The 26,128-nt window shown below is 49.0% G+C and overlaps 1 protein-coding gene across 3 annotated transcripts in view; it reads left to right on the plus strand.

Annotated features, from left to right (window-relative positions):
• The window catches only part of Adcy3 (adenylate cyclase 3), an 83,208-nt gene that overhangs the window by 21,207 nt on the left and 35,873 nt on the right, over positions 1-26,128 (plus strand). For 2 of the 3 annotated variants that reach the window (XM_047522151.1, XM_047522152.1), the window contains exon 3: positions 15,110-15,259. In XM_047522151.1, coding sequence (XP_047378107.1) covers positions 15,110-15,259 — 150 coding nt within the window. Of the gene's footprint in view, positions 1-9,587; positions 9,697-15,109; positions 15,260-26,128 lie in introns of those variants that run through there. The other variant, XM_047522153.1, reaches the window with a different exon arrangement.

The following is a 26,128-nucleotide window of genomic DNA, read 5'->3' on the forward strand; positions in this document are numbered from 1 at the left end:
CTGTCTAACAGGAAAATACCCAACACTCTTTAAAAGAATAGAACAAAATTCTGGCTCTCTTGCCTTTCTCTCCCCCTGACTTGCTTTCTTTCTCCCCTCGCTATCTACTCTCTCTAGCGCGCACCCTTTCTCTTTCCTTTCTCTTTTCCTCTCATTTTCTCCCTTACCCTGCAGGGAGACACTCTGTTTGCTTAATAAACTCCTGGGCCCAATTCAAATGCACCAAAGCAGTACTTGAGGGTGGAGCCTTGGCACATAAGCGCAGTCGGGTCTGGGAACCATTGACATGCATCCTCCTCTCAGGTGACCAAAATGGAGTTGCCACATTCAAGGAGACAGGAAAGCTGGAACGGTGGATTAAGTCCAGTAGCCGTCTCTGGGATTTGGAAGATGCTTTAGTAAGAGTTATTGAGACCGACTGTATGTGCTGAGCGCTTCCCGCACATCATGGTACTGACTTCTGACTGCCCACCCTGAGCTGGTTCCCTTGTTACTCACCATGTCACAGAGCAGGGACGAGCTGAAAGTGAGACTTCCAAGGCCACGGCTGGGGGGTAGTGAGTTGGAGTTTCCCCCACTGGAGCCTGAGTTTGAAGATGTGCTTCTCATGGCAGTTTCCTTGTCACATCTGGGACCCCTAGATGAAGGCTGATGGGAGCCATCGTGGGCAGCTGCTTCAGGAGGCTGGTGATGTGGTTAAATCCCACCCTCACCCAAGGGCAAGAGCTGAGAAACCCAGAGCAGGGCTGCTGTGCATTTATTAAAAAAAAAAAAAAAAAGACATGCCAACAAGTAGACAAATTAGACAAAAACCAAAAGGAAATGTTTTAAAAAGCAGGAACCTGCCCCGTGGGCATTCCGTGACTGGTTTTAATACCATTGTGGAAGCCCAAGTGGATGTTCCCAGGCTGAGCAGATTCCTGCAGTGTCCAGAGGCAGAGGGAAAGTAGCCGTGGGCGTTCCAGGTAAAAGCATCAGCAGAGAGGAAGGCCGCGCTGCCCAGACGCGAGACCAGACAGTGAGCCATTGGCTGTGGGCAGGGACTGTCGCATTGATGGTGAGAGGACCTCTGTGCCAGCAGAGACCCCGTTCATACCACAGGCCCCAGGTAGGTGGCTCCTGGCCACAGCTGCACCCTGCAGGGAGCCACTGAGGTAGGTGGCATCTCCGAGGAGGAGATGGCGACAGGATGGGTGACGAGATTATTCCCTGGGATATCCCTGAGTCAGCTCTGCCTTCTAAAGAATAAACCCTTTGCAACTCTCGGGCTGAACAGTGAGTGACAAATGCTTGGCCTGGCAGGGTGGGCAGGGTCTTCTCTCTTCCCGCCTGGTGGCTGTGACCCTGAGCTTCCAAATGCCTGCGTTGCACAAAACAGAGCAGCAGGGCAGACCAAGGATTGAGTCCCGTGTCCGGGCCTCGCCTGGAGATCTTAGAAAGGGTCCCACTCCCTGCTGGCCCCTCACAGTGTGTAGTTGGAAGTGAGTTGCCTTCAGTGACAGTGGCTTTGTGGAGAGTTCTCAGAATGTCAGATGGAGTAGACATGAAGGCTGTGGTGGGGGCACTGCCAAGAGCTGGGAGGGGCTCAAGGTGGACAGCAGCACCCTCCAGGTTCTCCCCATGGGGGTGTCTGGAGTGTGAGGGGGACGTTTCTACAGAGTGGAGTCAGTCCTGGTGGGTCTGTGGGCCTGCCGACCGCCAGGGTGTTCCACAGGAGTAAAACCATAGGAAACTTCAAATAATACTCCATGTTCATTATTGTCTCTTCACAAAGGGAATATTCATTCCAGAAAGATTATAAAGCAAAAAGAAGGAAACAAAAATTGTCCCAAAGTGCCCTCCTCCCCATGATGACCTCAGTGAATGGGGGGCGGGGGGTTCTGCTCCTGAGCTGCATGTCATTTGCACAGGAGTGCAGTCAGCGTGGCTGTGTGTGCAGACCTTCCCTCCTCATGGTGATTTGTGTCCTGCGTGTATTTCTGCTTCACCAGGCAAAGGAAGGACAGAGTGGGTTTGCATGGGGTGGGGCTGTCAAGGAGGCTCTGGGTTCAGCTGGATTTGGAGGAGAGGGTGACCCTGGCAGGCTGGGGTGCATTTCCAACAGTGCCCCTGACCCTGGGGTGTAGAAGCATGTTTGCTGGTGTGCATGAAGCCACAGGGCAGTCACAGGCTCGGCCTGTCCTTCCCACCCCTCCTCCTCCCTCCCTTCACTGTGTTACCCGGGAGTCATCTCGCCAGGTGTTCCTCAAGGGCTGGGAACTCAGTGGTGATGGGCTGATTTTCCCTCCCTCGGTGGAACTGATGCTGTAAAGGAAAGACATCTGTTTTGGGCTGGGGAGATAGCTTAGCTGGTAGCGTGCTTGTCTTGCAAGCACAAGGCCCTGAGTTCGATCCCCAGTACCGCAAAAAAAGACATCTGTTTTACTCAAAGGCAGACATTTTAAAACATTCAAAAATAGTAATACAAACATGGATTTGATGGAATAGAATGAAATAGATTTGATGGAATAGAATAACATCCACATTCATGAGCGAGTTAGAAGGTGAGGCTGCTTCCCCAAGTACTTTGGTGGAAAAGTACTTTGGTGGGTGACACATTGAGGACATGAGCTTGGTTCAAGCAGATGGTTTATATCAGGCATTTTGGAGGTATTTAGAGGAGTTCCCAGGGCCTGAGGTCTGCAGGACTCTGAGTGTCAGAATGAAGGTCTTTACTTTGGGATGATTGGCAGCTATTGAGAGGTTTTGAGGAGGTGGCACTGGCAGAAAGGTAGTTTTGGAGGATTAATGTGAGCTGGGGATGGATTGGCAGGACCAGAGAGGAGGCAGAGAGATGAGTCTGTCCCCAGCCCTACAGGAAGTGAGGCTTTGCCTGAGAGGTGACAGGAGGATCCATGGGGAAGGAGATCCGGAGGCGTGGACCTGGCAAGGCGAGGCGGCATGAACACCCCACCCCATCAGGGTGTTCCACAGGAGCAAAACCCTAGGACAAGTCAAGTAGCGCTCCTTGTTCTTGTGTCTTCACAAAGGGAATATTCATTCCAGAAAGATTATGAGAAAAAAGGAAACGAAAGTTATCTCATTTTACCTTGCTGTTTAGTGTAGATTTTGCATCCTATTCCATCATATCCATGTTTTGTGTTTGAATGTTTTAAAAAACTCGCCTTCAGAAAAACAGATGTCTTTCCTTTACAGCATCAGCTCCACCAGGGGAGGGAAAATCAGTCGATCATCTCTGAGTCCTGCACTTGACGAGCCCCTGGTGAGAGGTGCCAGGAGAGGAGCCTGACTGAGGCTGGAAGAACAGACAGTTGGTTTGGCATTCAGCCGAGGTTTACTGAGACCTATGCTGTTTTGAGTGCTGTGTGTGATTTGCTGGGGCACAATGGAAGACCTGGGGTCTCAACCCCAGCTGGCAAAAATGGAACCTTCAGATCAGGGTTGGTTGGGGGAGCCTCTGGGACAAGCTTCGGTATTCTCATCGACTTTAGGAAGTGTTTCCCAGCCCTGGCTGTACCTTTGAGGCCCCTGGGAACTTTCTAACAATACCAGTGTCTGAACCTCCAGTTTCTGTTTTGGGGTGCGACCCTGGCCTAACTCCGCACATGGTGCTAGGATGTCACTAGGGTTGGGATCTGGAAGGGAGGGGGAGTGGAGAACATGCAGTTGAGGCTGAAGAACTAGTGGGAGAGGTGACAGTCTGCCAGGGCCGTGGTTTTGCATTTTGGAATTTGAGTCTTAGTCATGTGACTAAGGTAGCACTTTGAGAGAACTGGTCCACCCAGGAGGTGACTTAAAGTTTGAATTAAAAAACAGAAGGCTGGGGATATGGCTCAGTTGGTAGAGTGTTTGCCTTGCATGCACTAGGCCCTGGGTTCAATCCCCAGCACCACAAAACAAACATATAAAAAAAAAACCCAGAAAATAAAACCAGAGGACTGAATTAAGTGCAGGAGACATGAAAACAGTAACAAATGCATCCATCTAAGTGGATGTAGCTTTGAGTGTATGGAAGAGAAGCTGGTCAGAGAGAGAAAGGGTGAGCCAGGAGCTGTGTCTCATGCCAGTAATCCCAGGGACTCAGGAGGCTGAGGCAGGAGGAGCATAAGTCAGAGACCATGTCTCAAAACTCAGCAACTCAGGGAGACCCTGTCTCAAAAATAATTAAAAGAGCTGAGGGATGTAGCTCAGTGGTACAGTGCCCCAGTTCTGGAAAAAAAAAAAAAAAGAAAAAGAAAAGAAAAAAAGAAAAGGGTGATAAGGTGATAAGGAGGTGAGGGTGAAGATCAGAAGATGGTTAGGAAATGAAAGCGAATAAATGGACAGAAGAAAAGCATTCTAGGCACAGGGGGATGACCTGAAGCAACCAACTGCATGAGAATTTGGCTTAAAGAAACAGGAAGATCCGGAGACCTTTGCCTTGTTTTAATATTTATCACTCCACGTTGTGTAGCAATCCAGAAGTGAATCCTTGGAGGAGGCAGTGATGTGAATTCCCGCAACTCAGTGGTGGGGGGACCCAGGATCCCCTGTTCTTAATCAGTTCCCCTCAGAATGCACCCATCTCAAAAACACTGAATCAGAGAAATAGCAAGCAAGAAACAGCACTGAAGAGTTGCCACACAACCAGGCTCTGGATTAAAGAACGGCAGATGTCCCTAGGAACACTGAGGGGTGGGGGGGCGGGGTGTGTCCTGCAGGTGTTCTAACCACTGAGCCACAACCCCAGCACAACAGTGCTGGTTTCTGAAGCTGAGAGTTTGCAAAAAGTTTAACTCCCAAGATCTGAGTCTTTCCAGACCGAAAGGTAGGGAATCCTGGAATCCACAGACTGCTCTGTTCCATCAGCACAGATGGAAGGGAAGAAGGCTTTGGTGTGTTTGTGTGTGAGTGACCTTTTCCCCCTCAATTTCCACATACTATGTGATGATAATATTTCTGGAATTCTGGGTATATTCTTCTGCCTCCAGATTGTGTGTTCCTCTTTCTCCCAGCTGGTGTATTTGTTTTCAAGTTCATTCACAGTCAGTTGCAGAAAGTCAGGGATCTGTGTCATAAATCCACCTTGTGTGGCTTAGAGCTAAGACAAGTGAGCAGGAGGTGGGACCCTGTTATTTGGATTGCCATCATGAATATGCAGTTTATTATCTTTTGCTTTTTTTTCCATTTTGTATTGGTCATCAGTTAGAGATGGGTTTGAATTTCTTTATCGTTCAGATCTGCTATTGAGACGTGTGTGCCCAGCCCTAGCTTTCCTCCTCCCGGGGGCCTTTGCTGATTACCCTTTTCTTCCTCAGAATCAAACTCTTCTTCCTCTGTTTACAGTAGCCTCTTCTTGCCCAGAGTTTTGGTCACCCCCCGTAGCTTTGAGGTCATTTTTTAATCTCCAGGACCTCATGAGGTCTGCCACCCCCTAGACAGCTCAGTAGGATCAATTGGACCTTGTTTTAAGAAAGACCTGAAGCCAGAACATGATTAAAGGGCTTGAAAATAGACTCTTTAAGTGGAGTTGGAATTATCTGGCCTGGAGAAAGAGACCTAGATGACTCAATAATGAGGTCGCATCAATAAGAAAACAAAATGCTGTGGCCAGGTGTTTCTTTATTGAAGCAACAGGCACAGGTGGGCACTTTTGATTGGTTTTGTGGTTCTTAGTCGCTTTAGGGAACAGACTTCTGGAGAATCTGGTAAAAGTAACGCTTCTCTATAAATGGCTGGATGTGACTTCCCCCTAGTTTTTCATTTTTTAATTTTTAGACACTAGTGATGGAACTCAGAGGCACTCGACCTCTGAGCCACATCCCCAGCCTGATTTTGCGTTTTATTTAGAGACAGGTTCTCACTGAGTTGCTTAGTGCTTCTTTTTTGCTGCGGCTGGCTTTGAGCTCACTATCCTCCTGCCTCAGCCTCCCAAGCAGCTTGGATTACAGGCATGCAGAACCCCACCTGGCGACTTTACCCACTAGTTTTAGGGGTTCACCCGTTTTCCCAAAACCTAATCTATAAACTCCAGTGACCAATCCCTGGGTTAGTATGTGGTGCTGAACACAAGCTGTTCTTTCCTGCTTGGAAAGGGGGAAGGAGACCGGAAGACCTTCTCCAGACTTGCTCTCTCCAGCCCTGAGATTGGGGCCCTCCCTGTGGTGTGCGTATGGGGCTCTGCTGGGTCTCCATGTCCTGGGTCTCGATGTCAGTGGCATTCTATTAGCCCTCCAGCTCTACGGTTGATTTAAAGATAAGCCCCCGTGCTCACTTCTTGCTTCAGAGCGGGTTACCCTTCAGCGCCAAAGCTGAGGCGAGCTCGGGGCTCCTCCTCAGGAATCAAGGCCGGGCTTCTCTGCCTTAACTCTAGTGATGGTTTGGGCTGGATGATCCTGTGCTGTGGTGAGTGCTCTGTCCAGGGGTGTCCTTGGCCTCTGCCCGCTAGCTGCCAGAGTACTGTCCCCCGGTTATAACAGCCAAACGTGTCCCCAGGCACATTGCTGAATGACCCTGGGTGGGGGGTGGGTCATGTCCCAGGGAGCAAGCCCTGCTGCTCTGTGCCCTGGCTTACCAAGGGCAACACCTGGGCGCCCAGGAGACCGTCCTTTGGCCTTCTTCTTCTTTTTTTTTGTTTGCGATGTACCACTCAGCTTCCTGCAGCTGACCTGTGCTTCCCCTGGGAGATGGGGGTGGGCGCCCAGTGTGAGGCACTCCCCACCTCCTGCATGCTGGGGGAAGGTGCCCAAGCTGCCTTTGCAGCCGCCTTGCAGGAGGGCAGGGCTTGCCTGCTGTGTGGGGTCCTCCCCCAAGAGGCCCGAGTCCAGGACCAGAATGCTAGTACGTGTTCAGTCTGACACTCTGCCTTCTGATCCTTCCCTGGCTGGGTCTCTTTTGTCTTTCCTATCTCAGTTGAAGTGACACTTGTCCTAATATCCATATCTGTCAGTCGTTTTTGCCTGGTGCTGCGTAACAACCCCACGCTCAGTGACCCACACCACACCCTTGTCAAGTGTACAAACGTCTATGGGTTGGCAGGGGCTTGGCTGGCCTGGGCTGTGCTCAGTGGTGCTTGCTCGGGCTGCAGGCTGGGCTTGCCCTGGCTGCACAGGTCTCTCCTGTGCAACGAGCTCTTTGGTGCCTGCTGTTCTCATGGGACGGCATGAGAGGTAGAGCCAGCCTTGCACGTACACTTCAAAAAATCTCCCAGTGGCTGTTTGGCCACAGCAAATCGTACGTCAAAGTCAGCAGGAAGGAAGAACGCCTTGCCCTCCATGAGGCTACGGCAAGCATGTGGCTGTCAACTCTTCTACAGGGGAGTGAGGAACTGGGGCCCCCAGTCCCCTCATACCCAATCTAAGGCAGCTCCCTGGCACTTGCTGTCATTTTTATTATCTTCGGAGCTTTGATAGATATGCTTAAGGTTGAATTAGTTATTATTTGTTGGCCGATAGAGGAACATTAGCAGGGATTTTTTTTTCCTGCCTTGTTCAGTGCTAAGTGCTGAGCAGGCACCAGGCACGGTGGTTTCATTAAATCTCTGATGCATGAATGAGCGATGAGTGAGTAGTTCTGGGGATCGGGGAGGAGTGTCCGAGCGGGGTCTTGATAGTTCTAATAACTATCATTTCCTGGCGGCGGGGACTTGGCATTTGTTAAATGCTTGGAAAGACCAGAATCCCAGAATTGCCACACTCTGTGGACCTCTGCGACGGGAGGGGCAGGACGTTCCAGCCGGAGCCACAGAGCCCACAAGCAGCACATCTTTATAGAGGAACAGAGAGAGACCTTTGTGGCTGGGGTGAAGGAGCTTGTGGGGACAGCCAGATAAAAGACAGAAGAGCCTGAAAGCCAGTGATGCCGAGCCCCTCCCCTCTGGACGGTGCTGCGGGGCCCCGCCTCCTCTCTGGACGGCGCTGCCGGGGCCCCGCCTCCTCTCTGGACGGCGCTGCCGGGGCCCCGCCTCCTCTCTGGACGGCGCTGCCAGGGCCCCGCCTCCTCTCTGGACCGCGCTGCTGGGGCCCCGCCTCTCTGGAGGAGCCATCGATCAGAGCTGTGGCGTGGTGCCCCTGGGGCTGTGCAGCCCACAACCTGAGAAGCCTGGCACCCAGCCGGTCATGAGGGTCGTGTGTAAAACGTCACATTGTCCAGATGCTTGTCCCAGAAGTCTTCTGAATAGTTTTGGAAGACTGAATGTCTTTTAGCAGAGGTGTGCATAAGATAGAAAATAAACAAAAAAGTTTCTGACGGTCTCTTTTTTTTGAGGCATATGGTAGAAACTTGAGAAGTGCCATGCCCGGGGCTTGAGCACCGTGCCGTGTTTGTTCAGGAGGGTGGTTAGAGAGGCCCTGGGACATCTGAAGGCCACTGTCTGCAGACTTACAGATTCTCCCACCCTCCTGAAGGCTCCAGGCCTTTCCTGGGCCCCGAGCTCCTGGGGACCCCCACCGCTCTGGCCTTCACCCAGACTCGGCAGACTCTCTTCACAGGTCAGTCAAGGTGACAGTGATATAGGGGGGAAGCCCTGCCCTTGAAGGAGGGAGACCTGGGTTCTAGCACAGCCAGGGGACCAAAGCCTTTGAAGCCCATTTCTTTGACTTCAAGTCACTTCTTCCACAAAATGAGCTTAAGAAAACTCTGCCCTGCCTCCCTCTTGTGAGATTTGTGTGAGAAACAGAGAAGATGAGTGTGAAGGCTCTTATAAGACTATATGAGTATTATTAATAAGTACTAATTTGCCTTCTCTCTCCTGGAAGAAAATAAGGAAAACATTGAGAACCTATTTTGCACTAAGCCCTGAGTAAGATAGGGCTTTATTTCAGTCTCATTGGAACTGCCTTGTGATTTTTGTGAAGATGGGGAGCCAGGGGTCAGAGAGGTCAAGTGACTTGCCCTGGGTCACACAGCCTGCCGCATGCAAGGCAAGACTGATGTGACCTATGTGTCTACAAAGCCTGGCCTCCTCCTTGTGTTCATTCCTTCAGCAGCAGCTCATTCTGGCCTTGGTGGCTTCCCATGTGCCCTGGTCCTGGGTGCTAGTAAAAAGCAGAGAAACAAAACCAAAGCCCCCATCCCTCAGAGCTCACTTTCTAGGTGGGAAAACAGACGAATGTGTAAACAAGCAAAGGAGGACAGACGGGGAAATGCAGAAAACTCTGTTCTGGGCCTGAGGACAGGTGAGCTGCAGAGCAGTCGGTGTGGGGGAAGGCCTTAGCATGGTGGAATATTCCAGCAGGACCTGAGTGAGAGAAGGAGCCGGAAGGTGCTTCTCCCACCCACACCTGTGGAACGGGCTCTGGGCAGCGTCCTTGGGTTGGAGAAGGCTGGTTGTCTCCTCTCCCCTGCTCTTTCCTGCCCCAGCTCCTTGGAGACTTTGTTTTCCAAAACATCTGAGTACATTTTAATGAAGAGAGGCTGCAGAGCGTCACAGGTCTCCACAGGCAGCCCACGTGGTGCTGATACACCAGTGCACCCCCAGCAACTCTCCCTCTGCTTCTGGAACGTTCTGTGATCTTCAGGCTAGAATGAGCTTACAGGAAAAGACTGGCCTAGACCAGGGAGCCACCCCCAGCAGGCAGCTTCTACTTAAAGCTGTCTCAGAGCAGACATGTCCCCGGGGCTGTTGGGAATGTGTGAGCCGTGGCCATGCTCCATGCGGAGATCCAGATCCGGGGGGTTTCCTGCGGGAATGTTCTCACGCTTGCCTGCTGTGCTGGGGTACTGGGAACACTTTATTAGGCTGTTGTGAGCTAAATGAAGCTTTAGTCTGGAAGTTTACCCACTTGGGAGATCATTCATTTTATTTTATTTATTATTTTTTTAGAATTTTTTCTAAGAATAATTCTTTGAAATAAGTTATTTCCAGAAAATAACTTTAGGATTAAGAGATTTTTTTTTTTTTTTTTTCCTTTCCTGGGAATCCATTTGAGGGCGAGCACTCGTCTGCAGAGCTCCACCCCTAGCCCAGGAAAACTTTTTATACGAGACCCCAGGGACTGGGCAGCTGTCACATGGAGCCTTGTCATGCTGCACAGTCTGAAGGGGACCCTGGGTGAGCAAAGGTGACTTCAGTGGTGCTCTGGAGCAGGCTTCTTAGTCCTGTGCCTCGGAGGAAACCGCTCTGGGGTCTCAATCTGGTGCGGGCCTCAGGGTACAGCACCTAGCAAATCCTGGGGTTGCTGCTGTGCAGGTCCAAGGGCGACAGGGAGCAGTGAGGGGCCAGTGCCGGCCCTCACGGCCGCCCTGGCCTGGCCTCCTCATCCTCTGGTCTCCTGGTCAGGTGGTGCATATGTGGAATGCTCACTGCTGGAGTCCTGTCACAACTGACTTTAATGGTCCCAGAGGGGAGAGACTTCCTGGCTGGCCCTCCCAGAGGGTGCGCATGCTCATCCTATGTTCCAGAGACCCCATCTTTCTTTAATGCCAGTGCCTCAGGAAGCCGTCCTCAGCACTTCCCTGACTGGTTCCCCGGCCATGTGGGCCTCTCTGCGCCTCCCTGTATGCCTCCTCTTTCCCATAAGGTGATGGTCCCCTCCTGGTGGATTGTGAACTGCCCCCTCTCTGCTCTCCTAGCCTGTGTGGTTGACTGGGCCTCTTTCCTCTTTGCTTTCAGGATGGGTTGGGGTAGGAGATGGTTGGGGTATTAATGAAGAGTCCCAAGCCGCAGAAGCAGGGTCCTGGGGAGACCATGGGGGATGGCCGATTGTGTTTACTGATGACTTCTGCTCTGCTGACCCGACGAGGAGTCTCAGTGTGGTGTCACCACCCAGGTCAGTCCAGTCTGACATCTCAGGACTTCCTGGGTACCTGGTGCTGGATGGGCCAAGATGGGACCTGGGGACACGACAGGGAGGAGGACAGCAGTGTCCACCTTCCGAGGCGCCCCCTCTGGTGTAAGAGACAGGTCTGTCCGCAGACAGTGAGGGACCCTGCGAGAGGTGGGAGGGGTGCCTTTGGCACAGACAGGGAAGTGTTCAGAGTGGACAGGATGCCTGAGCAGCCCTCTCCAGGGGACCAGGAGCCTGCCAGCTGGGCCAGCTGGGCCTGGGTGGGTTAGGAGGGTGCTCGGAGGCAGGGCAGGCAGCCCTGGGGGGAGAAGAGACGAGTTCTGGGAAGGAAGCTCCCCTTACCCTGGGGTGGGAGCACAGGAAAGTTAATCCCAGACCAGCGGAGCTCAAGGCCCAATTTGGAGAACATCCGTTTGTCATAGTGACGTGAGAGATCCATTTTGGATTCTCACAGGGGTTTAAGTTTTCCCTGGAGGCCGATTTTCCCCACTGGGGCTCTCGTTCGTAAACCACAGGAGCGTCAGTTCCGATGTGTGTTTTGAAGGGAGAAGCGCCCTGCTTCCCCATCACCAGGTCTTGCCCCAAGGCCACACCTCCCTGGCCCTGGGCCTTCTCCTGCCCTGCAGTGGCTCCGGGGAGACAGGGACACTTAATGGTCACTGTTCCCCAATGCCAGCAACCAGTGCTGGCCCGATGTCAAAAGAGTAAAGGTCAGTGTTTCTCAAGTGTACTTTGACGGGCACGTTCATTTCTGAGTGAGACACACATCCATTTATAAATATGAAGGGGGAGGTGCCTGAGTGTTAACAGCTTAGACAGGACACTTCCCACCGTGGGAAGCAGCTGTGGAAAATCTGCAGACGTGCTTCTTTGTTTCCGATTAAAATGTCTGCAGCTCACACCTAAGTGCTTTAGGGCTGATCTTTTCCTGACAATTTTTAGTTTAAAAAAATGTCTAATGTTCTTTCTGGGAAAAGGTGGTTTATAAATATGTAAATGAGCTGAGTGCTTTCGGAGGGGATTTTGAACCAGAGAATAAGCCGCGGGTGTGGGAGTGTGGTTTCGAGACCTTGCTTCATTGCAGTGTCTTCTTTTATAAAACTGGAAGACTGTCACCTCAGTGGTGGTTGTACATGGGATGAGGCTGAGGAACTGTGTGCCCGTGTCTCAGACATGAATGTCCTGATGTTGAGGTGATGTCCTAGACAAGTAAACTGAGACCAGCAGAAGGGGTTCCTTGCCCTGGCTGCACATCATAGTTACCTGGAGTGTTTGCACACCTGGCCCACCTTCCAGCTGTACCAGTACCTCTGGGGGGTGCCCAGTCTCTTGGGTGACTGTTGCTGTGTGCTGGGAGCCCTCTTCTGCCACCAGTGTGGCCCCACCTGCTCCGGTGAACCTTCCTCCCCCAGCAGACTCCTCCCTGGGGTTGCCTGAGTATTCCTTGGCTTGGTGGCCTCTTCCTATTGGATTCACAGCCTGGACTTGGGGGCTGAGAGCTGGCCTGTGGGGCCTTTGCTGAGCCGTCCACCACTTGTTACCTGGACTGGGGACTGCAGAACTTCTTGTGGGCCTCAGAGCCGTGACTGTGCATGAGACAAAGGCAGGGTGCGGGGTGGAGCAGAACAACAGCATCCCTGAGACTCACTATTCCAGAGGGCTAGTCCTTGGTCAGCTCAGTCCACTGCTTTGGGCCTAAAGTGAGGCAGCAAATCATGGCAGGAGGGAAGCTGCTCAGGACATGGTGACCAGGAAGCGGAGAGGCAGGGGAAGGGGAAAGGGGCCACAGGAAGATGCACCCTTCCAGGACTTTTCCCCAGGGCCCCACCTTCTTCCGCCACACCTCACCTGCCTACAGTGACCACCCAGTCCATTCAAACCCGGATGAAATGATTAGGTTACAGCTTGCAGTCCAATCATTTCACCTGCGCACATGCCTGCGTTGACGCAGGAGCTTTGGGGGGACGCCTCATATCCAAATCATAACAGTCCTTACATATTCTTTGGGTTCTGATCTTTGGTGGCAGTAGTTGTCCTTGGGTGCTCTGCACAGTAGGTCTGTTTCTCTTAGGTAGCCACCCTGGGGAGTAACAGCTGTAGACACTGCACAGAGCCTGTCCCGTTGTTCCCATGGGACCGGCCAAGGCCCGTCAGCAGTGGTGGGAGGATACCAGAGTGCAGAGCTCTTTCCTCAGCCCAGAGAGACATCCAAGCTGGTTGCGGCCAGGGCTGGATGCAGAGGCAGGTCTTTGGCCCCTTTCTGAAGTCCTTAGCTTGGGGCCTTTCCGGGGACTCCTGGTCGCACCACATCCCCTCCGAACTGGTTTTGTGCTTCATCAGGGCTGATCAGCAGTGCCTTGAGGACCCACTGGGCAGGGACCCAGATGTACAGGTCCTAGTTGGCTTCCACCTCCATGTGCAGCCTCTCCCTTGGCTTCCTGGTAAGCCCAGAAGAGCCTCAGCCCTAGTGCCTGCTGTACTGGACAGTGAGGAAAAAACAGGACACCAGTCTGACCTTGAACCAGCCCTCCAAACTTGTGGCACTGTGAGCTTGGGGGCTGACAGGTTTCCAAGGTCAGGTGGTCATATAGGAGGGCAGCTTCTGGGCTGGTCGAGGTTGCAGAGACTGGTTTTGAAATCCTGCGTGGTCTGTGTGATTTACTTCAGGTCACTGGACACACTTGGCAGCTTTTTAGATGACTAGGTGTTTACTATACTGACCACTCAGACAGTGGGAACCGTCATGGAAGCAGAAGGTTCAGGGGTGTTGTACAGGATATTGAAATGCGTAACCGCTGCCCCCGCCCTCCATGGTGTAAGTCACTGGGTCATTAGATGTTGGAGCCAGCCATCAGTGAGCTTGGGAACCTATATCTGGTGGCTTATGGACTGGCACTAAGGTACCTCACCTAATTACTTATTATTCAGCGGCCCGCAGTGAGTATCCCTGGGACTCAGCACTGGTGACCACATGCAGCTACTACAGGAGCATTCTGCCTGATGTGGAGGTGGTGGATCTTCAGGGTGCTACTCATCAGCCCTGATAATGCACCAAATCAGTTCAGAGGGGATGTGGCGTAACCAGGAGACCCTAGAAAATTAACATCAGAATCAAAAACCATCTTATTTAAAAATCTTAATTTGACTTCCCCCATTTTTTGCTGATCCCAGAATCCATTGTACCTGCTGGGCCAATTCTTTTCCCCACAGGGCCAGAAATTAAATTCTTCAGCCTTCCCATTCTGCTTTTCTGCTCCAATCTGTGTCTGAGAAGCCACACCCACATGGGAGGCATCTGTTCCCACTGGGCAGGACCTCAGGAATCAGGGTGTGGAGGGTGGGTACAGCCTTAGGGGGAGGGTGTGGACCTGTGCCAGGAAGCAGTGAATCAAGGCCAGTGGACTTGGAGACACTGGAAGAATTGGCCCTGGTCCAGCTCTTGGGGGTCCAGTCAAGACTAAAGGTCAAAGCCAGCAGCCACCAATGCCAGGAGACAGGAGTGGAGTGGATGTTCAGGTCCATATCCAAGGTTGCCTTCAGCAGGAGGCTTTTGGGTCTGCAGTTCCCACAGCCTATGGGAATGGTCAGGGACCAGGACACCTAGGGAAGCCTTCAAGGTGCCGGGGATGGGAACGGACTCTCAAGGCCCAAGGAGCCCTTTGTGCCAGTGGTGGGTATGCAGGCTGTGGGGCGGATGTGAGGTCCCGTGCAGGCTGTGGGGCGGATGTGAGGTCCTCCCTGTCCATAGCTTCAGTTCCTCATGAGACATGAGGACTGGTACTGGCTGCCCTCTTATGCCCTGGTGACAGGATGCCCAGGATGCCCAGAAAACAAACCTGAGGCATACACTTAAGGTGGCACATGGTAGCTGGGCCAGCCCAGGACCTCTTCAGGTCTCCTGTGACGTCCCTGACATCTGTAACATCCAGGATTACACTCTTCTGCTGGGCTCTGGGATTTGTACACCCCCTTCTCCAGTGAGTTGGCGCAACACCTAGGAGCATCTAATTAGTGAGGGCTCATTATTGGAACCAGTGAGCGACTGAATAAGAGGGTGGCTGAGGGACGGCTCAGGCTGCACAGGTGGAGGGGAGTGGCTACGTGTGAAGCAGGAGGGGGAGCAGCGGCACCCAAGCCTGTGGACCCCGTGCCTTCCAGGTCCGAGCCATGCCCTTGGAAGGGCCTTGCCCATCTCTCTCCAGTCAAGTCAGAGCTCTGCTGGGCTCCCTGGACACTGGGCCAGTCCAGGCTGATCGTGGCCACTGCCCACCGCACCACCCCCGTCCCTTTTTCCTGAAGGCATGTTTTCACCACTGTCCCCTTCTCTCCTCCCTGGGGTGCAGATCCTGGCCAACGTCTTCCTCTACCTGTGCGCCATCATCGTGGGCATCATGTCCTACTACATGGCAGACCGCAAGCACCGCAAGGCCTTTCTGGAGGCCCGCCAGTCGCTGGAGGTGAAGATGAACCTGGAGGAGCAGAGCCAGCAGCAGGTGAGGCTCTGGTGGGGTGGCTTGGGCCTGAGGCTTGGGTTCAGGACCTGGGGCCTGGGAAGAGGGGCCCACAGGAGGAGAGGGGCTGTTGGGGTTCAATATCAGCTGATCCCCAGAAAGTCAAAGTGCACACACGGTAATACGACGAGGTTTTATTCAAAGCAAGCTCGAGCCTGGACTGCGACCAGCCTCTCAGACCACTATAATGGCTGAGTGGGGAGCGGCCCCGAGGGGTGAGAAAGCACTCTCAGTCACTCACATACAAAGACCTGTGCATTATTGGTTAACATTCGAACAGCTAAACATTTGTTCTCTTTTGGTTGAGTCCCGCCAATTTTTTTGAATCTCATTGGGTCCCGCCAAAATTGTACGGTCCTGGAGGAAGAAGGGAGGAGGGAGGGGGTGAACTATGCAGAAGATGAGTCGGGGCTAGGTGCCCCCCGCCCCGTCCTTGATAGATAAGGTTTCCGGGCAGCTGCTGTCCATTTCTTGGACAGATATCTCTTAACAGCCTTGATAAACCCTGGGGGCCCAGCACGTCCTGTTTGTCCTGTATTGGCTCTTGAGGGTAGCACCAGCCCGTATCCTGATAGTTCCTCATTCTTTAGTGTTTGCGTGCCCTTTCCTGGGGGGGTTTTAAGGGTCAGTTCCCAAAATGGCTTGTTCAGACAACGTGGCTACACAGATGTCACCTTGTTCTCAACAGGGCCAGAGCACCTGGGGCTCTGCAGGGCTTGGCCTTGAACAAGGTCCAGTTTTGCTTCCTTACTTGGACTATGGGTTCCTTGTCATCAGAGGGCTGTTTCTGGACCACCGGGAGCTTCTCATTCTCAAATCTTCTCTCCTTGACTTCCCCTCTTGCTGTGTGTTTTTGTTTTTTGTTTTGTTTCCCTATAATGTAAGACTTTCTTTTTAAAGAAATGCATTGCCTAGGCAGCTAGCAGGGACTTGGTGCCATTCTTTTCTCAGGTGAAAAGCTTTGATGGTTTTATTTTGAATTCTTTTTCTCCATGGGCACCTCTTTGTTATTCCTCTCTTGCCCATCCCCTGCTCTACCTGTTCAACTGCAGATTTGCACTGTACACCTGCTGTGTGCTCAGAGAAGAGCTGGGGCCTCTGCTGGGCAATGCACAAGACATGAGGAGGCATAGAAAAAGTATAGTAAAGCTTATTAGAGAAGAAAGGGAAAAAGACACCTTTAAGGGAGAAAGGGGTCTCTCTCAAGGAGGAGAGTGGCAACTCTCTTCTTTGTGTCCCAGTTTTTATTGCAGTTAAGGGACAGTTTTTGGAGAATCATGCCCAAGCACTACTCCTAGCTCTTGATTGACAGTTGGATTGTATCAGATTCCTAAATCCCTGTTGCATATGTTATTACCCTTCAGGGCTGAAGTGAAACACACAGAAGTGAGAAAGTAGGTAATTACAATAAGATTAAGATGACATGTCAAGGGCTGGGGTTGTGGCTCCGTGGTAGAGCGCTTGCCTAGCATGTGTGAGGCCCTGGGTTTGATCCTCAGCACCACATAGAAATAAAATAAAGATATTGTGTCCACTTACAACTAAAACAAAATATTGAAAAAAAAAAAAAAAAGATGACATGTCAAGAGCTGGGGTTGTGGCTCAGTGTTAGAGTGCTTGCCTGGCATGTGTGAGGCCCTGGGTTCAGTTCTCAGCACCACATAAAAATAAATCAATAAAATCAAGGTCCATCAACAACCAAAAAAAAAAAAAAAGTATTTATATATATATATATATATATATTTTAAAAGTATTTATATATATATATATATATATATATATATTTTTTTTTTTTTTTTTTTTTTTTTTTTTTTTTTAAAGTGACATGTCAAGGACCTAAGGCGACTTTCGGTCATCTTGGCCAATTTTATTTGGAATTTGTTTTCACAGACCTTGAGACCGTTGAGCTGTCCAGACTCTGGTCAGGGTAGTCTTTCTTTCTCTTATTTGAGGAGAAGCTTTGGGCAAACACTCCTCAGCCCTGGGAATAAGATAGTTTGTTATGGGCTGTGATCATGACAACTTCTCTTTAAAAACATGTTGTGAGTTAGCAAGGAGGCTCAATCTGCAAGGCTGACCTTTCATTTCCATGTTCCCACGGCCCCTGTCTACCTATTACCTATCAACCTCCCCTGGGACCCACTTTCCACTTACTTCCATTCCAAGTCCCTTATGAGAAGGAAAACCAGCTCAGTCTGTGGAGACCCCCGCTGTTTACCTCTTTGCATCTGGAGAGGGCCTGCTGTCCCTGTTCTTTGTTTACTGGCTGTGCTCCAGTCTAATCCATGACAGAACGGTCCTCCTGGTTCTCATGTGACTCACTCTGCCTTTGAAATGGGTTTTGGTCTGGATTCATCTCAAATGCTTTTTAAAGGTCTCCAGAGATTACGTCCACCAATTTCCTGTTTTCCATAGGTTTATCTCCCTCTCCTGAAACCATAAGAGTCTGTGCTCTGAGAACCATGTCATTTTGTGCTCTGGAGGTTCTCTGTGCCCTGGATTTACTGAAATTGTTTTCATAGCTCTTGCCACTGAGACAGATGGGGCTTTAGTTTGGGGGCCACGCTGGAACCCCATCATTGGGCCTCACATTCTTTAGACAGTGGTATTTGAAGGTACACATGAAGTCATTTAGCTGCAGGGCCCCAACATTCCTCTGAATGTTTTTCCTTTATTTACCCATGAAGTCTCAAAACTTCTGAGCTGGGTCTCAGACTCGTCTGTTTCAGAAGGCAGGCTTTGGAAGGGGAAGTTCCCTCACCTCTGTTCACCATATCTGTCTCTGTAACCTGAACCTTGAACCCTGCCTGGCATTCCTGAGAGCTTGCCATGGCTGAGTGTATTTTAAAAACACTCCTTTGGGGCTGGAGACGTAGCTCAGTCATATGTAGCATGTTCAAGGCCCTGGGTTCAGTTTTTAGTACTGCAAAACAAACAAATAAAAACCTTTACTGGTTTTATAAAGGGCCCGCGCATCTGATCTCTTATACCATGGTGGCATCCCTTTGGGTTCTATACGTTTGTTTGTTTGTTTTTTTTAATGCATGTCACCACTTAGCTAAGCCAGGGAGTTCTTTGACTCCATCAGTGTCCCACTTTTCTCATCTGCAAAGTGGCATTATTGACATTTGTCTTGCAGAGTTTCTTCAGGGTCATATGAGATGCTTTGTAACCCGTAGAGCCTGGCAACAGTCACAGGCTGGCTGAAGTTCAGGGGGCCATGAGGCTGCATTCTAATGCTCAGGACCGTAGGACCACATGCTTCCTCTGGGCAGGGTCAGTTCAGGGAGCCCTGGGAATGGCATTGGTACCCCAGAACTCTGGATCACTGTGGTGCGGCCCGCCCTGGCCATGCAGCTCACCCGCACCAGCAGAGCAGACATTGCGCTCATGACTGAGAGGTCCACGTGAAGCAGCAGGGAGGGGAGGGGGCACTGACACATGTCCCAGGCCTGGCCGGGCACAGCAGGTGCCTCTAAATGTCCATCAAGTGGCATGAATTTGTTCATCCTGGCTTTCCTCAGTGTGATCCTGGGCTAGTTCCGTGGCCTCTTTAGGACTCGGTTTCTCCTTGTGAAGCCTTTCAGAGACGGCTGCAGGGTAAGGTGGGCTCTGCGTGACCCCTGTGGGGCTGTCAGCTTTGTTACCATGGGGATGGTTGGGATCCTGCTGCCCGGCCATGAGTTTCTATGTGCTCCTGTTTTCCTTAGGACTTTTGTGACTGTGGCCAAAAAGAGGGACCTGCCCGTCATTTTACTTTCTGTCCATGTTCTTGACAGGTTTTGGTGTCCTGGTTATGCCAGACGCATGAAGTAAGTTGAGCGTGCTTTCCCTCTGATTCCTGGGAGAGTCGGAGGGTGATCTGGGTTATTCCTTAAGTGTTTAGAGGACTCATTCGTGAGCTTCCCTGGGTCTGGAGTGTGGGAAGAGGCTGCTTTGGTCATAGATGAAAGTTGTTTTGAATAACCCTTCAGGTTCTATTTTCTCTAGAAACTTGTCCAGCTCATTGAAATTTCAGTTTTGTCATGACATTCATACTACTTTATCTTTGCTGTCTATAGGATTCGTAGTAATGTTCCCTTTTTTTGTTTCCGATAATTTGTGCCTTCAGTTTTTAATTTTCTTCTTCATGTGTTTTGCTGAGGTTTAGTAATGTTTTATCCTCTTTGGTGAACTAACTACCTTATATCTTTGCTGCTTCTTTCACTGTACATTTTTTGACTATAATTCATTAATTTATGCTTTTTGTGTGTGGTACTGGTGCTTGATCCCAGGGGTGCTCTACCACTGAGCTCCATTGCCAGCACTTTTTATTTTTATTTTTTATTTTGAGACAGGGTCTTGCTAAGTTGCTGGGACTGGCCTTGAACTTGTGATCCTTCTGCCTCAGTCCCCCGAGTTTGCTGGATTATAGGCATAATCCCACACTGTCATAATTTATGCTTTTAACTTTCTCATTTTCTTTGGCTCGTCTTAGTGTCCTTTTTACCTTCTTGAGATGGAACTTAGATCAGTAATTTTCTTTTCTTTTTTTTTTTTTTTTTTTTTGCGGTGCTGGGGATTGAACCCAGGGCCTTGTGCTTGTAAGGCAAGCACGCTACCAACTGAGCTATCTCCCCAGCCCAGATCAGTAATTTTCAGCCTTTCTTTTCTAAAGCATGCATTTAATGCTACACATTTTCCTCATTACTTGCTTTAGCTTACAATACAAATTTTGATATGTCATATTTTTGTTTTGTTTAGTTCAAAACATTTTTTGTTCTTTTTAGATATCTGTGACAATAGAGTATATTTTGCCTTATATGCATGCGTGGAGTATTACTTATTCTGATTAGGATCCCATTCTTGTGGTTGAACTTGATGTGGAGTTACACTGTTCATGTCTTCATATGTGAACATAGGGAAGTCATGTCCAATTCATGCTACTGTGTTTCCTATTCCCATTCCCCGTCCCTTCTCTTCATTCCCTTTGTCTAATCCACTGAACTTCTATTGTCCCCCCTGCTTATTGTGTGTTAGCATCCACATACCAGAGAGAACTTTTGGCCTTTGGTTTTTTGGGATTGACTTATTTCACTTAGCATGATAGCCTCCAGTTCCATGCATTTATGGGCAAATGCCATAATATCATTCTTCTTTATGGCTGAGTAATATTCCATTGTGTATATATACTACATTTCCTTTATCCATTCATCTCTTGAAGGGCACCTAGTTTGATTTCATAGTTTGGCTCTTGTGCATTGAGCTGCTATAAACATTGATGTGGCCGCGTCACTATAGAATGCTGATTTTAAGCCCTTTGGGTATATACTAAAGTGGGATAACTAGGTCAAATGGTGGTTCCATTCTAAGTTTTCTGAGGAATACCCATACTGCTTTCCAGAATGGTTGCACCAATTTGCATTCCCACCAGCAATGTATGAGTGTTTTTCCCCACATCCTCACCAACATGTATTGTTACTTGTATTCTTGATAATTGTCAGTCTGACTGGAGTGAGATGGAATCTCAGTGTAGTTTTAATTCACATTTCTCTAATTGCTAGGGATGTTGAACATTTTCTTGTATATTTGTTGACAGTATTTCTTCTGTGAAGTTCCTGTTCAGTTCCTTTGCCCATTTATTGATTGGGTGATTTTTTTTGGTGTTAAGTTTTTTGAGTTCTTTTTATGTCCTGAAGATTAATGCTCTATCTGAGGTGCAGGTGGCAAAGATTTTTCTCCCATTCTGTAGGCTCTCTCTTCGTGTTCTTGATTGTTTTCTTTGCTTTAAAGAAGCTTTTTAGCTTGAAATCATTGCATTTATTGATTCTTAATTTTACTTCTTATGTTTTAGGAATCTTAATTTTTTTAATTTTTTATTTTTATTTTTTGTAGTTGTAGATGGACAGCATGCATTTATCTAATTTATTATTTCTATGTGGTGCTAAGGATTGAACCCAGTGCCTGACACATGCTAGGGAGGCTCTGCCACTGAGCTACAGCCCCAACCCCCGCTTTAGGAATCTTGTTGAGGAATTCAGTTTCTACGCTGGCATGAAGAGGAGCTGGGCCTATCTTTTCTTCTAGTAGGCACAGCGTCTCTGGTCTAATGCCTAGGTCCTTGATCCACTTTGAGTTGAGTTTTGTGCAGGTGAGAGATGGGGGTTCAATTTCATTCTGCTACATATGGATTTCCAGTTTTCCCAGCTCCATTTGTTGAAGACGCTATCTTCTCTCCAATGTATGTTTATGGTGCCTTTGTCTAGTATGAGATAACTGTATTTATGTTGGTTTGTTTGTTTATCTTCTATTCTGTTCCATTGGTCTTCATGTTCATGGTCTTTTTGTGCCAATACTATGCTGTTTTTATTACTCTAGCTCTGTGGTATAATTTAAGCTTTGGTATTGTGATGCCTCCTTTTTTGCTTTTAAGGATTGCGTGAGCTATTCTGGTTCTCTTATTTTTCCAAATGAATTTCATGATTGCTTTTCCTATTTCTATGAAGGACATCACTGAATTTTAATAGGAATTGTATTAAATATGTATAGTGTTTTGGTAGTATGACCATTTTATTTTATTTTATTTATTTATTTTTGGGTGCTGGGGATCGAACCCAGGGCCTTGTGCTTACAAGGCAAGCACTCTACTGACTGAGCTACCTCCCCAGCCCCCCGTATGGCCATTTTAATTCAAAATGTTTTCTGATTTTAATTGAAATGTATTTGATCCATGGGCTGTTTAGAATTACATTGATTAATATCTGAACATTTGGGAGTTTGTTCAAAATTATATTTTTGTTATTAATTTTTAGCTCAATTCTGTGGTTAGAAAACATGTGGTCGATGTTGATGCACTTAAGAAAAAAGCGTATTCTTCAAAATGTGTCCAAATGTCTTTGAAAACTGAAATATCATCAATAAATAGCAGTTATTTTATATTTCCATCGACCCACGTTAATACTCTTGCCTCTTTGTTATAATACAAAGACCTTGCAGCACTTTCATTTCCTGTAACAATCCCCTGCTCCCCCTTCCTGGCTCTGTTGTGATGTATTTTAATTCAACATATATTTAAAGACATTAGGATGATTTCTTAAACTGTTAATACTCCTGACTTACATTCACCTCAGTCGCTCCCCCATCTTCATTCTGTGCCTCGTTTTCTTGAAGAATTCCCTTTAGTGTTGTTTTTCACAGAAATCTGTTGGCAGCGAATTCTCTCCATTTCTATTGTTTTTTTTGGGTGCTGGGATCGAACCCAGCGCCTTGCGCTTGCGAGGCAAGCCCTCTACCCACTGAGCCATCTCCCCAGCCCTTCTCTCCATTTCTAATTGCCTGGAGATGTGTTTCTTTTGCTTTCCTTTTTGAAAGATACCTTTCTTAATCCATTTTGTGCTGCCTCAACAGAATATGTGAAACTGGATAACTTTATGAAGAACAGAAATGTCTTTTTTACCGTGCTGGTGGCGGGAAGTCCTAGACGAGGGTGCCGTCCTCTGCTCTGGTGAGGGCCTCCTGGCTGCGTCTGCACAGGGCAGAGCGGGGAGCCACCGAGCGCTGGGTGAGGAGCCACCCTCGTGGTCTGACACCTCTCCAGGCCTGGTCTCTTAACACTGTCACACTGCCAACACCTGAATTTTGGAGGGGACATATTCAAACCAGAGCAACATTTTTTGCAGATAAAGGATTTTAGGTTGCTCGTCTTTTATTTGTGGCCCCTTGAAGGTGCCGTTCCATTGTCCTCCACCCTCATCGTTGCTGTAGAAGTGCCGGTTATTAGATGCACTGTTGCTCCGGGTATAGTAATGCTTCTTTTTCCCTCTGGTAGCTTTTACAACCTTCCCTTAGGCTTCAGTTTTCAGTGATGCACCTGGGGATTTTCTTTGTAGTTATACTGCTTGGTATTCAAAGAGCTTCTTGAATTGATGGCTTGAAAATTTTCAGCCAGTATGTTTTTATTGCTTCTGCCCCATTCTGTCTTTTACTTCTAGGACTCTAAATATCCCCATAAGTCATTGTCTCTTTCTTCTTCTTCTTCTTCTTTTTTTAATTTCTGTGCTTTCAGATTGATTATTTTTACTGACCTAAATTCCAGTTTTCTAATCCTTCCTTCCTCGGTGTAGTTGAATCAATCTGTCCTATCCTCTGCTCATTTATTAAATCCTTAATTTCAATTATTGTGTTTTCTTCAATTTTAGAATTTCCATTTAATTTTTAAAATCGGACTCCAGTGCTCTGGTTAGGCAGACCCTTCTGTCATCTATTTGGGGGAACTTATTAAACAGTTGCTTGGAGTCCTTGACTGACGGAGTTTCTGAAATGTGATGGCCCTGCATCTTTCTGTATTTCTGGTCCTGCCTCTCGGACAGGTTTTTATTAAGTGGTGGATATCGTATATGGAAGATAGTAGCATTTCTGAACGGTGCTGTGTCTTCAGGGAGCTTTCTCTAAAGCAGATGGCCAGCGTGCGAGCAGATCACATCGATCCAGTGTGAGGTGGAGAGACCGAAGGCTGGGCCGGCCTGGGAGCTGGTCCGCTTCTGTTCTATGCCTGCTCTCAGGAAATAGCCCTTCAGTGGTCTTAATTAAAAGGCTGGTCCCCCTCTCGGAGAGTCCCCAGCACTGTACCACTGCTGAAACTACCCTTCGCTATCGCTTCTTGCTGTCACTTTCTGCTTGGATTCTCATTCTCTCACCCCAAGCACGTGCAGACTAGAGACGCGGAAGCCAGGCTCTCTGTTCTGCGGGTCCCTTTTCTCTGGCATCTCAGATTTTCTAGTCTAGCTGCCTTGGACTCTCTTCTCATCAGTCCTGACTTTCCAGCCCTGAGAAGGTCTCCGTTGCCCTCTGCTCAGCCTCTCTGTGCTGGTCTCAGGCAAGGGTGTGGAGCATGCCCGGTTCACCTAAACCTGTTCCTCTTCCTTCTGAGATCTTGGTCCCCCAAGTCTTGGCTACCTCAGTTGTTTCCTATTGCTGTTGAAGACCTAGGGTCTTTTTGTATTTTACCCGGATTTTAGAGTTGCTCTTGGATGAAGTGTTCAGTCTGATACAAGCTCCTCTGTAATAGCAAGAATCAAAAGCTATTGTTTTAAAATTGTTAAAAATGTACAAGGTAAAATGTTATGAAGGTATGAAAAGAGTGTACCAGGAAGAAGTAAATGTCCCCTCCTACTTCCCTCACCTTCGCGATCGCCATCCATCAGGCGAGCGCTCTTACTTTTTTTTGTATTAGAGATAATTGTGTGTATTATGCAGGTATTCCACTTACTTCCAAATGTGCGAATGCAGAAAACACACACACAGCACACACACGCATTGGTGGCCTAGCGCTCTTCAGCACTGGATCTCAGAGCATTCTAGGTTCATATTACTTTGTCCTTCTTAATGACTGTGTCACATTCTGTTCTACAGAAATGACGTAATTCATTTCTCTGGGATCATCTAGGAAGACACTTAGGTGAATTGCGATCTTTTGCTACTGCAGACGTCACTGTACTAAATATCCTCCCGAGGGACACCAGTCATGCTTGTGCGCGCGTGTCTGAGGAATGGGAACCTAGGAAAGGAACCGCCGCATCACAGGACTTGTGATTTTACAAAACCTTATATATGTATATATAAATTGTGGTAAAGCACACATAGTATAAAATTTGCCATTTTAACCATTTTTAAGTGAACAATTCAGAGGCATTACGCAGATTCACAGGGCTATGCGGCCATCACCACTGTCCATTTCTGGAACTTTTCTTCGTCCCAAACAGAAACTGCCTGTTAAGCAGGAGTTCCTCATCCCGCAGGCTCTGGTGGCCACGCTGTACTGCCTGTCTCTGCCGTGCCCAGTTCTAGGTGTGACCTGTACGGGGCGTCATGCGCCCACCGTCCTCTTTCGACTCAGTGGAGTCTCCCAGGCGCATCTCTGTTGTGGCGTGTTGTCAGAACTTCCCCTCCAGACCACTATGTGTACCTGCAGTTTGTTTATCCATGAGGACGTTCCAGTTGTTTATCCGTCGCCTTCTCTTTGTTGTTTGTCCTTTTGTCCATTCTGGATGTGCTGCGGTGAACATGGGTGTACACTGTCTCTCTGAGCCCCTGCTTTCCCTTCTCTGGGGAACATACCCAGGTCATAGGGTAGCTCTGTGTTTAACTTCTTGAGGGGCCAGCCATGTGCATTTTTAATGTTGATAAATACTGCAGATTGTCCCACACACAGTCTTAAATGATTTATATTCCTCCTGGCAATGGATGAGAGTGTACTTAGGTGCTTAGAATTTCCTTGTTTATCTAGAAGCTGCTTCTTTGCTTTGGGAACCCTTGATGCCTTGGGACAGTCCTTTCCTTTGAAGACAGAAGACAGGAACCATCACACACTCCCACAGCCCTGAGCCTCCTCTCTCTGTGACAGGCACTGGAGTCTGCGCCAGAGTGGGTGGGAGGACCCACAGGCAAACTGGGACATGGGATTTGCATCTACTGCTTCTGCCAGTGTTTTCTGGGGGACAGGAAGCACTGATTTTCCCGCCTTCTCCCTGTGTGACATTAGTCTTCTGTTTCCCTATCTTCAGTTTAGTCTTCTGAAAAACTGAGATTAAAAAGCATGCCCCTGGGTTCTTCCCTAACACAAACAAACAAACAAAAACCTGTTGGCGCGGAGTTGTCTGGGAATCACATGAAGTAAGAAGGCAGAGTGAGTCTGAAACCATGAAGGCCTGTAGTGCTGTTAGCCTTGTGACGTGGCGCCAGCCCTTGGGGATGTGCTGGCTGAAGGAGGCAGGGGGCAGTAGATGGGAGCTGGCTGGGCCACGCACCCGCCGCCTCCGTTCCAGTGGGAACAGAGGTTGCTCCCTCCCCGGGCAGCAGGGCTGACGTGAATGG

The sequence above is a fragment of the Sciurus carolinensis genome, chromosome 13 (assembly GCF_902686445.1).
Source record: "Sciurus carolinensis chromosome 13, mSciCar1.2, whole genome shotgun sequence".
Lineage (NCBI taxonomy): Eukaryota > Metazoa > Chordata > Mammalia > Rodentia > Sciuridae > Sciurus > Sciurus carolinensis.